Source organism: Peromyscus californicus, unplaced genomic scaffold, assembly GCF_007827085.1.
Source record: "Peromyscus californicus insignis strain IS unplaced genomic scaffold, ASM782708v3 Scaffold_4__1_contigs__length_199733344, whole genome shotgun sequence".
Lineage (NCBI taxonomy): Eukaryota > Metazoa > Chordata > Mammalia > Rodentia > Cricetidae > Peromyscus > Peromyscus californicus.
In genome coordinates this window covers 86,981,345-86,996,619 of record NW_026294562.1, presented here as the reverse complement: position 1 = coordinate 86,996,619, position 15,275 = coordinate 86,981,345, and the positions used below count along the sequence as shown (strand labels likewise).

Here is a 15,275-nt window from a genome sequence, read left to right as displayed (position 1 = left end):
CCCAGAAAGTGAGCCTTTAATCCCAGGGAGTGAGGCAGAAAGCAGAAAGGTATATTAGGCGTGAGGACCAGAAACTAGAAGCTTTTGGCCTGGTTAAGCTTTTAGGCTTTGGAGCAACACAGTTCAGCTGAGAGGCATCCAGTCTGAGGAAGCAGGATCAGCTGAGGAATTGGCAAGGTGAGGTGGCTGTGGCTTGTTCTGCTTCTCTGATTTTCCAGCAGTCACCCCAATACCTGCCCCAGGTTTGACTTTATTAATAAGACCATTTAAGATTAGTGCTACAATAGTCTGTTTGCTGTATTACATTTCTGTTACTTTCTTGGGTTGTTTGTTTCTTCTAATTCTTTGTTTGTGTTTTTATGAGACAGGATCTTGCTATATAGTCCTGGCTGGTCTGGAACTCAAAACACAACCAGGCTCTTGAACTAGCCTGCCTCTGGAGTTGTGATTACAGGCCTGTGCCCTGGTGGTTGGCTCTGTTTCTCTTTCATTCCATGATGCATTACAAAGGCACCTCTCTCTTGTTTGGAGGTTTGTTCTGGTTATTTAAAAACCACCACCCATACATGTGCAGTGGATATGTGTTGTGCAACTTATGGTTGTGTAGAGATGAGCTGCCATCTAGCTAACTGCAAGCAGTTATGTAAGCAAGACACTAGACCTGTCATCAAAAGTGACTGTGTTGATAAGTGTGTCCCCTCTTGATGTATTCTTTGCATTTGAGATGGTCACACAGGTTTGCCTGCCTTACTAGTTGAAAGGAGTTGATTTTAAAGTCACTTAGCCCTTACCTGTCAATGAAATTTTCTTTCTCTACTGTCCCTTGCATAATTTAAGTATACCATTTTGGGGGGGGCAGTATTAGGAGTTGAAATTGGGGCCTCACACATGCTCCTCAGATTCTCTATACAGAGCTACATAGACCCAACTTCAAGGCATGCCAATATTTTCTTTCTAGATTTTCCTTGTAAACATTTACAGACACCATATTTTGTCATTTAAAATGGTTCAGATGACCAGGTATTGTGGGGCATGGCTGTAGTCCTAGAACTTTGGAGGTAGGTAGCGGCTGCAGGAGCAAGAGTTGGAGGGTAGCCTGGGATACAAGGTTCAGTTGTCATCATTTTGGTGTAAGAAAGTGAATTGAAATTAACAACCTTGAGAAAACGAAACAGCAATTCAGGGAATGGAATTTTAAGTGAGGAAGAATCTAGAGTCCATCAGTAGTTTAGTGTTTATGGACAGGAGATAAAGAGAGATTAGGATTTTATGGGGTGTGTTTACATTTTCACAAGCTCTTGTACTTTTCCTCTTTTTTTTTTTTTCTTTTTTGTTTCTCGAGACAGGGTTTCTCTCTGTATGTCCCTGGCTGTCCTGGATCTCGCTCTGTAGACCAGGCTGGCCTCGAACTCATAGATATCTACCTGCCTCTGCCTCTCGAGTGCTGGGATTAAAGGCGTGTGCCACCACCGCCCGGCATACTTTTCCTCTTAATACTTGGCCATAGCCAGGTAGGCTGGTGTACAACTTCTGACTGGCCTTGAATTCACTGTGGAACTGAAAATGACCTTGAACTTCTGATCCTTCAACTTCTACCTCTCTAGTGCTGGGATTACAGGCCGGAACCACCACATGTCTACCCCTGGATACCACTTTAATATCTCAGCTTTTGTTTTGCTTTGGTGGTTTGACACAGTCTTACTCCGTAGTCCAGACTAGCCTTACACTTGCTACCGTCGCTCATGTCTTAGCCTCCTACATGCTGGGCTCAGCTTAGTTTAAAAAAAATTCTTTTTTTCAGGGCTGGAGAGATGGCTCAGCAGTTAAGAGCACTGGCTGTTCTTCCAGTGGACCTGGGTTCGAGTCCCACCACCCACATGGTGTCTGACAACCAGCTGTAACTCCAGTCCCAGGGGATCTGACACCGTCTTCTGGTCTCTGTGTGCACTACATACACACGGTGCACGGACATACATGCAGGCAAAACACCCACATATATAAAACTGAATAAGAAATAAAATTTATCAGTTTTTTTCATTAACAGAAAAATGACTGTTCTGTGTATTGTTTTTAAAGTAACTTTCCCCTCTAAGAAAACACCCTTCAGCCTTAAAAAGAAGAGCAAAAGGGAGGATCAAGGGAGGGAAAAAAATAAAAGAAAAAATAAAGAGAGGAAGAAAAAAGATTCACAAAGGCAGGGGCAGGGCTAAGAAGTTGACTCAGTGGGTAAGAAGGCTTGGTGTACAAGCTTGAGGATCTGAGTTCAAATCCCCGGAACTCAAGCAAAGAGCTGGGCATGATCCCTATGTACCTGTAAGCCCCAGCCCCTCTGCCCTGCATGTAAACACACACCATCATGTAATATTCTCTCTCTCTCTCTCTCTCTCAAACACACACACACACACACACACACACACACACACACACACACACACACACACAGTTTTTACTTCTTGACTACTTGAGTGATTTCACAGCTAAGAAATCTGGCTCTGTGTGAGTCACAGCTTTGACTTGTTTTTTCTGGACTTGGAACTTGGGAGGCTTGTTTTGGATTACTGGATACATAGGGGAAGGGCTTGTTTTGGATTACTGGATACGTAGGGGAAGGCTCCGATTCCTCCAGGACACGTGCTTTTTATGTTGTCTTATCACGGGGCTGGGGGTGTACTCATTTGTCAAGTGCTTGCCTGGCATGCACCAAGCCCTGGGTTCAATTGCCAGCACCTTATTAACTGGATATGGAGGTGCACGCCTGTAGTCCTAACACCCAGGAGATGGAGGCAGGAAGATCAGGAGATTAAGGTCACCCTTGACTGTATAGTAAGTTCAAGGCAGGCTGAAAAAAAAAAAAATCACATCATACTACGACATAGTAGACTTGGTAGCTCCTGCCTGTGATCTCAGCATTGGGAAGGATAGGCTTTGAATGAGGCCAGCCTGGGCTGTACAGTGACTTGAATAGATTTCATGTTATTTTGCCCTTTGAGAGTTTATTGTCAGCCTGTAAAGTTTGGCTCCATCTGCTGGTCAGCAGTTGGCACACTGTATTGGAAAGAGAGGAATGATAAAGGAAAGATGGCCACTCCTACTGACCTGGTCAGGGAAGGAGACTAAGTTACCCCTCTCCTTCCTCGGCTCTCCTGTGCAACATATGTACATTTCCCAGTTGATGGAAGTCTGTAAATGGATCTGTCACTTTTGACATTATGTTGGTGTTTAAAGAGATTTTTTTGTCATTTCTTTTCCACCTAATGTATGTGAACACTTTCCATTTCTTCTGTTACAGCAACAGTCAACATTTATTGAGTCTTTATTAAGGACTCAAGCAATGTTTAAGTTAATTTTTCTAATTACATCTAGAACGAACATGAAAAGAATAGACTCTAATGGAGGGGACTATGTTAAAGTCTTTCTTTCTTCTTTCTTTCTCTTTTTTGTTGTTTTGTTTTTTCGAGACAGGGTTTCTTTGTGTCCTGTCTGTCCTGGAACTTACTCTGTAAGCTAGGCTGGCCTCAAAATCACAGAGATCCTCCTGCCTCTGCCTCGTGAGTGCTGGGGTAAAAGGCGTGCACCATCACTGCCTGGCTAGAATGGTTTTCATTGATCAAGAAGAAGCAAGCAAGAGGACTGTTGAGATGGCTCAGCAGGTAAAGGCCTGCTGCTGAGCCTCATGACCTGAGTTCCATTCGTCGACCCAGGTGGTGGAAAGAGAACTGAGTTCTGCAGCTTATCTCTGAACTCCACATGAAATAGGAAACGAGAGGCAGTGAATATTAAAAGGCAAGGTAAATAGAAAGTCCTAAAGAATATGGTAGATTTCACACTTGGGATTCCTGTGTTTCACTGATAGGGCACACAACTGTATGGCATGTAGAAAAAACAAAACAAAACACTGCCAATGGAAACTGAGGCAGCCATACATGCTGTATCATGCATAGTTCTACTTACAGAAAGAGCTTTAAAAGATTAATTTAGACACATCTTTTGTGCAGCATTTATAAAAAGACTTATTTTTATTTTATATGTTAGTGTTTAGCTTGCATGTCTGTGTATCACATGCATGCGATGCCCAAAGAGGCCAGAGAGGGTGTCAGATCCCCGGGACTGGAGTTACAGACAGTTGTGAATCACTGTTTGGGTGCTGGGCATTGAACCTGGGTCCTCTGGAAAAGCAGTCAGTGCTCTTAACTGCTGCACCATCTCTCCAGTCCTGTGTTTTCTTGTCAGGCCCCATTGCCTGGGAGTTTCTTCTAATCCTGTAACTTGAATTTCACAAGCTTTGGTGCTGGAGCGTTCCTGGTGTTACCATAAGCTGGCAGACAGCTTTCAGCTCTGTGTTCTTTCCTAAACTCTTTACATGGTTTGTTACCCGAAAGCACTGACAGCTGTCAGCTGTGGAGGAACACCACCAATCTGTGTTCTTTTCCAGGCTTCTTGTTCCTTAACTGCTCATTCACATGATAGCAGAATGCTTCTGGAGCTAAGCTAACATGCTCAGCAGGTTAAGCCAGGCTCTTCAGTGTTCAACTCAGATTTAGCCACTCTTCCTTCACTGTGTCGCTGCCACCCCCACAAGAGCACACTGTCACATCTTTGGGAAGCTGCCTTGTGGTTTCAAATGTAAAGTATCAGCAGTTTGGCCAGCTCTTTTTCTGATAGTCCTTCAGTGGAGTGCTCTAAACACCCATTCATGCACTGGAGATGCAGTTTAGTTGGTAGAGTGCCTACTTGGATACAAGAAGCCCTGGGTTCATCCCAGCATGTGGACCCACTGGATTCAGTTCTCGAAGAGAGTCTTGCACTGTGGACATCTTCACAGTCATTGCCGAAACATCTTGTATGGCCTGATGAAATGAGCATTCCAATAAACAAGTCTGCAGGAGCCAAAGGCGGTGGGTGGGAAGTGGCTCAGTCTGCAGAGTGCCTGCCGAGTGTGCACAAAGCCTTGGGGTCCATCCCCACCACTGTGTAAACTGAGCGTGTCAGTGTACATCCATAATCTCAGCACTCCAGGAGGTAGAGGCCGGAGGGTCAGAAGTTCAAAGCCATCCTTGGTTACCTAGGCCAGCTTATCTAAAAACAAACAAACAAACAAACAAACATTTCAATAAATAAAAAACCTACTCTCACTCTGTACACTGGTGCATATCTGTAATCTCAACATTTAGGAGGCTGAGGTAGGAGGGTGATGATGAGTTTGATGCCAGCCTGAGCTGCATAGCTCATAGATCTTGTTTCAAAAGAGCAAAAGCCCAGTCTCTTTCTCACTTTTAGTGTTGTTATTTTGAGGCATATGAGAGAGCATCAGAAGTTTGTCAGTGGTTCCCGTTGACTGAAATCAGCTTTGCCCCTCATCCTGTGATGATGGGGTCAAGTCCTGTGCTTGACACATGCTAGATAAGCACCATGCCACTGAGTTGTAGTCTCAGCCATTCTTTTCTTGCATTACACGTTTCGAGAAGTTATGAAACATCTGCTCAGTGTTAGGAGGACATTACTGACAGTTTGACATTTGCTTTCGTGATGGGCACATCGGTCACATCAGCCCAGTACTTGGGAAAACACTTAGGACCTGTAGTCAGTTTCTGCTGCCCTCAACTGCTCTGTGGCTGCTCATAGGGAGTTCCGTTGTGTCTCACAATGTAGAGTAACACGGCTTTGTGTAGTAGCTTCCTGTCCAAAGTCTGGTAAGGCAGTTAGTGCCCATAAATGAGAAGGTCAGGTTGTTCCTCTTACGGCAGTGTTAGCCGCACCCAGCTGCTTCATTTCCTCTGCTTACAGAAGAACACTTGAATGCCAAACTATAACCCTTTTTTTTCCTTGAAGGTCTGGAGATTGAGTTTAGGGCTCTGTGCATGCCAGGCAAGCACTCCACCATGGAACTATGTCTACGGCCCTTTGTAGCCCAGGGTGGCCTCAAACTCTGCAGTCCGTCTGCCTCAGCCTTCTGAGTGCTGTGGTCACAGGCATGTACCACTGAGTAGACCAGCAAGACATAACAATAATGTGAAAAGTCTGAGGTTATGACTGTAAGAAAAACTAATAAAGTTTATGACATTTGGGTGGTAAAGCCTGTGTTGTTGTTACTACCTGGCCAATCAGTTGTTTTTTTCTCAATTAACTGAAAGACAATCCCTGATTTATAAGTTATTAGGATAAAGAATCATGTATCAAGTTGATTATGTGCAGAATCAGTAATCTGAGTAAATTTAAATAGGAAATATTTGTATTAGAAGGCAGATGGGGCTGGGGAGATGGCTCGGTGGTTAAGAGCACTTGTTTGTAGGGAAGGGTAAAATAATAATAATAATAATAATAATAATAATAATAATAATAATAATAAAAAAAGAATGCTTGTTGCTCTTGCTGAGGACCCAGATTTGGTTCCCAGAACCCACATGGTAGCTCACAACTGCCTGTAACTCCAATCCCCCTCTATTGAGCTCCTCAGGCACTACGTGAATGTGGTGCATAGATACACATGCAGGCAAAAACACTCATATACAATAAAATAAATGAATCTAAAAGAAAATTTAAAAAGAAAAGGCTGAGATTGTACTCGAATAATGGAAGGAGAGGACCAACTCCTAAAAGTTGTCCTGTGACCATCTTCACATGTTCACCGTGGCACGTGTGCACACACACACACGATAAATAAACACAAAAGGAAAGAAGGCAGCAGTTGTCAGTTATACAAGACAGTGGATGTGTATATACACACACTCACTTGTGTATTAGCACACTCGCAGGAACACAACTGGTTTAGCAGTGCTGGTTTCAAATAAAATTGGCCTCAGGTGAATTGAGACACAGAGCCACTCAAATAGTAAAGTTAAGACCAGCAAAGGGCTAGAAAATCTTAAATGTGTGTAATCACGCTTAAATAAAAATGGACAGAATTATCAAGGCAGTTATAAAGAAAGCAGATGATGTTTTTTTTTTCTGATAGTGATAGAACAAAAAGTGAAATTGCTAAGAATCTAAAATTTTTACAATGCAGAATTCTGAAGCATGGCTAGTACAGATGCCAAGCATGGGTTACAAATTGTATCTTTTTCTTCGCATTAAAAACACTTAGCTTGAACTTTTTGCAGTATCCCTTTTTGTAAAATTGAAAGATGATTTTATATGTAATTCACACCCCCCCCCCCCCATCTCATTATGTAGTCCAGGCTGGTCTGGAGTTCACTATGTAGTCCAGGCTGGCCTCAAGCTCACAGTCTTACTGCTTTAGCCTCCGGAAGCTGGGATGACAGCATGTGTCCCCATGCCGTGCTACAGTCCATCTTGATTGAAGGTGTTCAGCTGACTGGTGTTTGGTCCACTCTGGTGTTGTACAACTGTCCCCTCTATCTGATTTAACACATTTTCCTCCCCACTAAACAACTCCTTACCCCAGTGACCTTTACTTCTGCTTTCCTCTCCCGATGCCATCCCCTCTAAGTGGTGATAATCTATTCTCTAGGGATTTGTCTACTGGGGGCATTTTACATGGATTGACTCAGAACGTGTGTCCTTGTTGCTCTTGTTTGTGTTTATTATTGTACTTGATTTTTACTTTTTTTTTTGGTTTTTCGAGACAGGGTTTCTCTGTGTAGCTTTGTGCCTTTCCTGGAACTCACTTGGTAGCCCAGGCTGGCCTCGAACTCACAGAGATCTGCCTGGCTTTGCCTCCCGAGTGCTGGGATTAAAGGCGTGAGCCACCACCGCCGCCGCCACCACCTCCCGTACTTGATTTTTAAAACCACACATTTCTCCTTAAAATCTCAGTCTCTGGCTTTTCAAAGTTACTAAAGAGCAAAATAGCCTTTGGTTTTGAATGTCATATGATGATGAGTTGTCTTAGCCATGTAAAACGAAAACTGAACCCAGAATGAATGAACACAGGCCCATCAGTGTCTCAGCCTGAGCATCGTTTCTGTCCACCCAAGGCAAGCCCGGCGTTAGGGCAGAGCCTCTGACTCCAGAGTGTGGCATTTTCTTGGATTTACTGCTTTTTTCAGTTGTCTCTAGATACGAACTTCCTTTGGTAGTTGACCTGTGCTGTTCTTGCTGTTGGCTTTTGTGTAGGAGCACTGGTACCTAAGCCTCTTGCTTTACCAGTATAATGTTAGGTTTGCTCTGTAAGCCCTATTCAAATAGAGGTTTAATTGAAAGGTTTTTATAAATTGTTTAACCTAGTAATTTTATACAATTGCTTTGAGCACAAGTAATTTTATTGGCATTTCTGATTAGGTGCCAGAAAAGACCTCTACTTTACCCACTAATTTGGCAGTGGGATTCAGAAACTTAAAGAATACTGGGGTTGAACTGGATGTGATGGTCCAGGCCTGTAAGAGGCAGGAGGACTAAGTTCAAGGTTATCCTCAGCTACACAGAAGTTTGAGATCAGCCTGAGCCACGTGACCCTTGCCTCAATAAAGAAAGAAGAGTGAGGCCTAAAGGAATCCCCCACGTTAAAAAAGTCCAGTGACTGATTTGTGCTGACACAGCTGTAGCTGTGGCCAGTTTCAGCTAGTATTGGAGTGTAGACCTGAGGGGCAGTGCGGCCATAGCCTAGTCGGTAGAGTGCTTGTTATGCAAGAATGAGGATTTGGGGTTGACTCACAGAATTTAGGTAAAAAGCCAGGTTTTGAGGCAAATGCTTGTAATCCCAGCACAGGGCCACTGAAGACAAGTAGATCCCTAGCCAGCCAGCTTAGCAAGTAGATCCCTGCCTAGCAAGCTCCAGGCCCCAATGAGAAACCTTGTCTCAGAAAACAAGGTGGACAGCTTCTAAAGTCTCTGGCCACGTTGCGCACACAAGCATGGGTGTGTGTACCACCGCCCCATCAACATACAAAAATGGAAACAAAGAATAGAGACCTAAACTTGATTCTGCCCTACTGTTAGGTATTTTCTATTACATTTGGATCAGCACACTACCACCTGCCCTAGTGCAGGGGATGAGATCCAGGGCCTTATGCATAAGGCAGGTGCTCTATTGACCAGCTACGTCCCCAGCCCCCCAACGACCTTGGAGATAAGGATTCTAATGGTAGAGCAGATGAAGGCAGTGTGGTGAACGGCAGTGGTTTATGTTGCTTCAGAATTAGCTACAGGACTTGATAAGAGAGATTGTGGGGCCCTTCCCAGGTCCTGGGAAGTTGCATTTCTACCAAGGAGTTACTCACAGGTAGCCTGCCACCTGCATGTCGGTCACTTCAGGTCTGAGCCCTGCTCTGTGGCTTTCTGAGGACTGTATCTGTTTCCCGTATGCCTTCTCTATGCTGTGCATGTTCTTAGTTTTGTTCTTGATCTGATCCCCCATGGAGGCCTTCATGTATATAAGCACGCAGTGTCAGATATTCATCATTTTTGATCCTTGCAGGAGACCCAGAGCTCTGAATCATTATGAAAATGGAATAAAATTTGAACTATAGTATTCAGAATGTTTGAAACCTTTTGCTTTTTTGTTTTAACCCCTGACATCCTACTTGTGAGAGGTGAACATAATAATCACTACACTACAGAAACCTCTCCAACATCCTACCTGATAGATACACGAGTTTTTTTAATTGTCTTTTTGAAACACAGTCTCTTCTGTACAGCCCTGGTTGGCTGGAACTTGGCTATGTAGCTAGACTGGCCATGAACTTGCTGCAATCCTCCTGCCTCTGCTTCTTGAGTTCTATGATTACAGGGGTGTGCCATCACATCTGGCCTATTGGTATTTTATTGGCCTATTTATTTAAAAGCAGCTATTGAATGTTTTTTGTTTGTTTATATGTTTCGAGACAAGGTTTCTCTGTGTAGTCCTGGCTGTCCTGGAACTCTCGCTATAGACCAGGATGGCCTGGAACTCACAGAGATCCATCTGCTTCTGCCTCCTGAGTGCTGGTGTTAAAGGCACACACCACCACTGCCTGGCTGTTTTTTGTTTGTTTTTGTTTTGTTTTTTTAGAACCATTCATTCGTTCATTCTCTGAGTGTGCCTATGTGTCACGGGATACCCGTGGGGGCCAGAGGGCAGCTTTTGGTGGTTAGTTCTCTCCTTCCATCAGTGTGGGTCCCAGGGACCAAACTCAGTTTGTCAGCCTTGTTAGGAAATGCCTTTATTCTCTGGGCCATCTTGCCAGCCTGGCTGGTTTTTCCACTATTTTTTATTGTTACTGTTTGTTTTTAACATTTGTATTTTTATAGTTTATCTGTATATTTGCATGAACTGCTCACAGAGACCAGAAGAGGGCACCAAATCCTCTGGAATGGAGCTGCAGGTGCATGTGCTCTCAACTGCTGCCTGTCTCTGCAGTTTTTCGTTTTATTTATTTATTATTTTGTTTTATTTGTTTTTTATTTTACCTGTATGGGTGTTTTGCCCTTGTGTGTGTTTGTGCACCACATGCATTCTTGGTGCCTGTGGAAGCCAGAAGGTTCTCTGGAACTGGAGTTACATAAAGTTGTGAGCAACCTGATGTGGGTGCTAGGGACTGAGCTCAGGTCCTATGGAAGAGCAGCAAGTGTCCCTAACCTCTTAACCAGCAATCTCTGTAGCCTCTTGTATCGAGCATTTTGTAATTACCCCCCCCCCCCCCTTTTTTTCTTTCCCTCCTGAGACGGGGTTTCTTTATGTAGCCCTGGCTGAACTGGAACTCACTCTGGAGCCCAGACTAGCCTCGAATTCAGAGATCCACCTGCCTCCTGAGTGCCGGGATTAAATGCGTGAGCCATCACCGCCCAGCTTGCTTTCTTTTTTTCCATTCAAATTTTTAGTTAGTGTACAAAATAAATGATGGGTTTAATTATGACATTTTCATAGTACGCATTGTTGTGTTTTGTTCCTGTTTGCTCCCCGCAGCCCCTTCCCACCAGTCTTCCTTCTCTCCCTGGTCCCCCTTTCTCCTCCCCCACAAATAGGTCCCTGTCTGGTTTTATGTCACAGGTGTGTGAATACATTGTTTAAATGTAGATTCCTGACCTGACATTAAACAAGCAATGTCTTATCCCCCAACCCCTTCTGCTTTTACCCTTTCGTGCCCCCCTCATTCCTGATTCCCATCCTAGTCTAAATGTTTACTCTCGATTGTTTATTTTTTTGATACAGAGTCTCTGCACCCAGAGTGGCCTAGAACTTAACTATGTAGCCCAGGTTGGCCTTGAACTCATGACAATCCTCCTGCTGCCTCAGCCTCCCAAGTGCTGGGATACAAGAGTGAGCCACCGTGTCTAACTTTCAAATGTTTTCTTATATGAGCAGTTTAGAAGTAAAAGTTTTGTTTTTTGTCTTTTAGTTTAGAAATGAAAAACATTTCTCCCTCAATTTCCTTCCTGCCTCCTCCCCTCCCCGCCTTCCTTTTTGGTTTTTGAATAGGATCTTGCTGTGGTATCCTGGCTTGCCTGGAATTTAGCATGTAACTCAGGCTAGTCTCAGACTCACAGTGGTCTTGCCAGCCTAACCTCCCAAGTGCTGGGATTATAGCTATGCACCACCACACCAGGCTTTTTGTTTTGAGGCAGGGTTTCACCAAGTGGCCCATGCTGGCCTGGAGCATACAATCTTCCTGCTTCAGCCACCAGAGTACTAGGATGATAGGCCCATGCCAATTCATCAAGCTCTCCCCTGATTTTCTTTGGTGATTAATTATAAGCATCAATTTTTTAAATTATACTCTATTTTCACCTCATTTCCTAGAGGTTTTTTTTTTAACCTCTTGGGAATGAATATATGATTGAGGTGGCATGGCACTGGGAGTACATGTCTACTGCCTTATAGCCTCTTTCCAGGACTTTGCAATAATGACCGTCTTCATTTCAGATGAGGTGGAAGATCATCCAGCTACAGTACTGTTTTCTCTTGGTCCCGTGTGTGCTCACTGTTCTGGAAGCTGTACCTATAGATGTAGACAAGACCAAAGTACACAACGTTGAGCCCGTGGACAGTGCAAAGATAGAGCCCCCAGTAAGTGCGTGGGTGGATGAGAATACCTAAATGTAATCTACAGTGATGGAGTACGAGGCTCACTGCTAAACGACTCACGTGGTGAAAGTCTGACCCGCTTCGGGACTGTGAATATTGTTAATGTCGACTCTGCGTAGAACCCCACATTGAGCAACTGTTTCTGAAGCAGTAGTAAAAAGGGTACCGGGCAGGAACCAGGTGATGTATGTAACACTGACCACTGCTATTTAGTGTAATTGGTATGTGAGAAGAATTAATCAGGGCTGGAGAGATGGCCCAGAGGTTAAGAACACTGGCTGTTCTTCCAGAGGTCCTGAGGTTCAATTCCCAGCACCCACATGGTGGCTCACAACCATCTGTAATGAGATCTGGCTCCCTCTTCTGGCCTGCAGGGATATATGCAAACAGGACACTGTATATATAATAAATAGATCTTATATAAAAAAAGAATTAATCTGTACATTTTTAATGTAGCAATAATTATCCAAAAAGAGAAATACTGTTATTTTCAAAGGAGGGAGAGATGATCGTGAGGAGAAACCATTCATGTTTCCCCCCAGAAATCCATTCACACCATCATGTTATTGTTTTTCAGTGGTGGGAATGGAACCTGGAGCATGTATTCTAGGCAAGCACTCCACCCCTTAGCTACATCTCCAACCTTAAATCTTCACTTTCTAGACCACACAGGACATTTACACTTATTTTGTAATAAACCCTGATTTTGGTCTGAATTTAAAACTCTTCCTTGACTGTTGAAGCTGTCAGAGAACATTCTGTCTTGGTGCCATTTTGCTAGAAGTTGCATTTCAGGGTGCAAGTCTTTCTGTTCAGACCAAGGTAAACTTTCTGAGCTGTGATGGCTTGTTTCTGACTCACAGGATACCGGACTTTATTACGATGAATACCTCAAGCAAGTGATTGACGTCCTGGAAACAGATCAACATTTCAGAGAAAAGCTCCAGAAAGCAGACATAGAGGAAATAAGGGTGAGTGGAGTTCAGCAATGGGCACGGCAGAAAAAAAAAATCACACTGAGAAATAGATCGGGTGGCTGGATCTGTGCTGTTATATTACAGAGGTGTAGAAGACAGACTGTGGCCCATATGGAGCAGTGGGTAAAGGCAGGAAGTCATTCTTCCCAGCAGAGATTATGTCAGAGCTAAACTGTAGAAGGAAGAGGGAGGGGCTGGATGGTGTATGAGCCCAACATGCAAGGGCTGTGATGCACACCATGTATAGGAAGTACTCTGGAGTTAGAAATGGAGGCCATGAGTGGCCAGAAAATGGTGTTGGAGTCATGGGCCAAATGGCAGGGAGCTGTGTACAGCAAGTGCAGTGGCTTGGATCATGTTCTGAGGACAGCAGGAAGTTATTCAAAACTGAAGAGCAGGTTAGGGCCTGATTCTTTGGTCAGTTCCAGATTAGCAGACGAGGTAATGAGCTGTATCTTATGTTACTACAACAGGTGCAACCATTTGCCTCCATCCTAAGGATACTGTTATGTATAATGTCCTGGTCATATTGAAACTGTACGGCTGCACAGGTTATATGCAACACTATTCCATTACGTGTAAATGATTTATGCATCGTGGGTTTCAATGTATGTGCAGGTCCTGGAAAAAAATCCTCTCCTCTAGGGGTTAAAGTGAGGAAAGGCTGTTGTAAATTTTAAGTGTTCATCAGTTGAGAAGACATTTGGATTATTTCTGCTTATTTTGGTTAGTCTGGGTAATGCTGCTGTGAACAGTGATGCTTAAGTTACAGTGTTAACATGTTTCAGCCTCTCAGTTATAGTCCTGGGGATGGAATTTCTGGATCACATGCCCATTCTATTTTTAGCTTTTGAAAGAACTACTTTGAAGGAATAGTTTGTTTCTGTCTTCTGTGGCAGGGTCTCAGGTAATCCCAGCTGGTTTCAAGCTCATTGTATAGCCAAAACCTTTGGATTTTTGATCCTCCTGCCTGAGATTACAGGTGTGGTCCACCACACCTGGATCTTTTCAATGCAATACTAAGTTTCTTGCATGGTAGACAAGCACTCTACTAACTGAGATACATTCCTCCACATTTTAGGGTTTTTTTTTTGAGACAGGGTTTCATGGAGACTGGGCTAGCCTTAAACTCTTGATCCTCATGCCCTCACCTTTCAAGTGCTGGGATTGTAGGAATGAATGATCATGTCCAGCTGAAATGAGACTTCTGGAAGGGATGCTTTTATAATGCCAAATGTATCCAAGTTAGCCAAACTGTTACTAATTTAAGATAATGCTATTTAAAAACACATGTTTTAAATGTGTGGGTGTTCTGCTTGTGTGTGTCATGAGCATGCAGTGTCCACACATGTCAGATAGGGTGTTGGATCTGGAGTTACAGATGGTTGTGAGCTGCCATGGGGATTCTGGGAACCACACCTTGGTCCTCTGGAAGAGCAGCCTGTGCTCTTAACTGCTGAGCCATCTCTCCAGTTCCTTTAATGCTGTTTTTACTCTGTTACCACAGGTCTAAAATGGAATATACTAGATAAAACTAATTTGTTGATTTTGTTGACAGAATGGGAGGCTGAGCAAAGAGCTGGACTTAGTAAGTCACCATGTGAGGACAAAACTCGATGAACTGAAGAGGCAAGAAGTAGCAAGGCTGAGAATGCTTATCAAAGCTAAGATGGATTCCCTTCAAGGTAGGTTCTAGGCAGATGGGAGGGCACTTCCAGCACTTGTTTGTTGAGACTTGGTTTATGTAAAGGGCCTATAGCATGCTCAGTTATATGTGCATAGTATGTATGTATTCATGTGTGTGCGTGAGTAGTATGTGCACACTCATGTGTGCTTGTGTGTAGAGGTCAGAGGTTAATGTAAGGTGTCCTCTGAGACTGATATTTGCTGTTTTCTCATGCTTCTGCAGATACTGGCATGAATCACCACCTTCTCCTGAAGCAGTTCGAACACCTGAACCACCAGAATCCTGACACATTTGAATCCAGAGATTTGGATATGCTAATCAAAGCGGTGAGGGTATGCCCCCAAAGTGGGGTCTTGATGTTCCTTTGAGGTTCTTTGATTTGACAAAATGGCAACATAACTTTCATAGGCTCTGGAGACCATGTATCTTCCAAGGAAGGTTGCTTAAGCTTTCTCACTACAGATACTATTACTAACATGGGTGCACATCGCTCATCCATGTCCCCAAATCTAGAATGCTGCAAAAACTGAACCAGGTTTGAACTAGCCAGTCACAATGGTATCTATAGTTTTTATTTAGACGTTGTAAGGAAGTCTTGCTATGAAGGTTCTATGGAAGAATCAGCTTCCTTTGCCAATTTATGGTGTTTCCT

General features: G+C 43.6%; 1 protein-coding gene across 1 annotated transcript in view; it reads left to right on the top strand.

The window, feature by feature from the left end:
- Positions 1–15,275, top strand: part of Nucb2 (nucleobindin 2) — a 31,876-nt gene that overhangs the window by 7,529 nt on the left and 9,072 nt on the right. The window contains exons 3-6 of the mRNA XM_052761223.1: positions 11,798–11,941; positions 12,823–12,930; positions 14,495–14,621; positions 14,846–14,949. Coding sequence (XP_052617183.1) covers positions 11,798–11,941; positions 12,823–12,930; positions 14,495–14,621; positions 14,846–14,949 — 483 coding nt within the window. The remainder of the gene's footprint in view (positions 1–11,797; positions 11,942–12,822; positions 12,931–14,494; positions 14,622–14,845; positions 14,950–15,275) is intronic.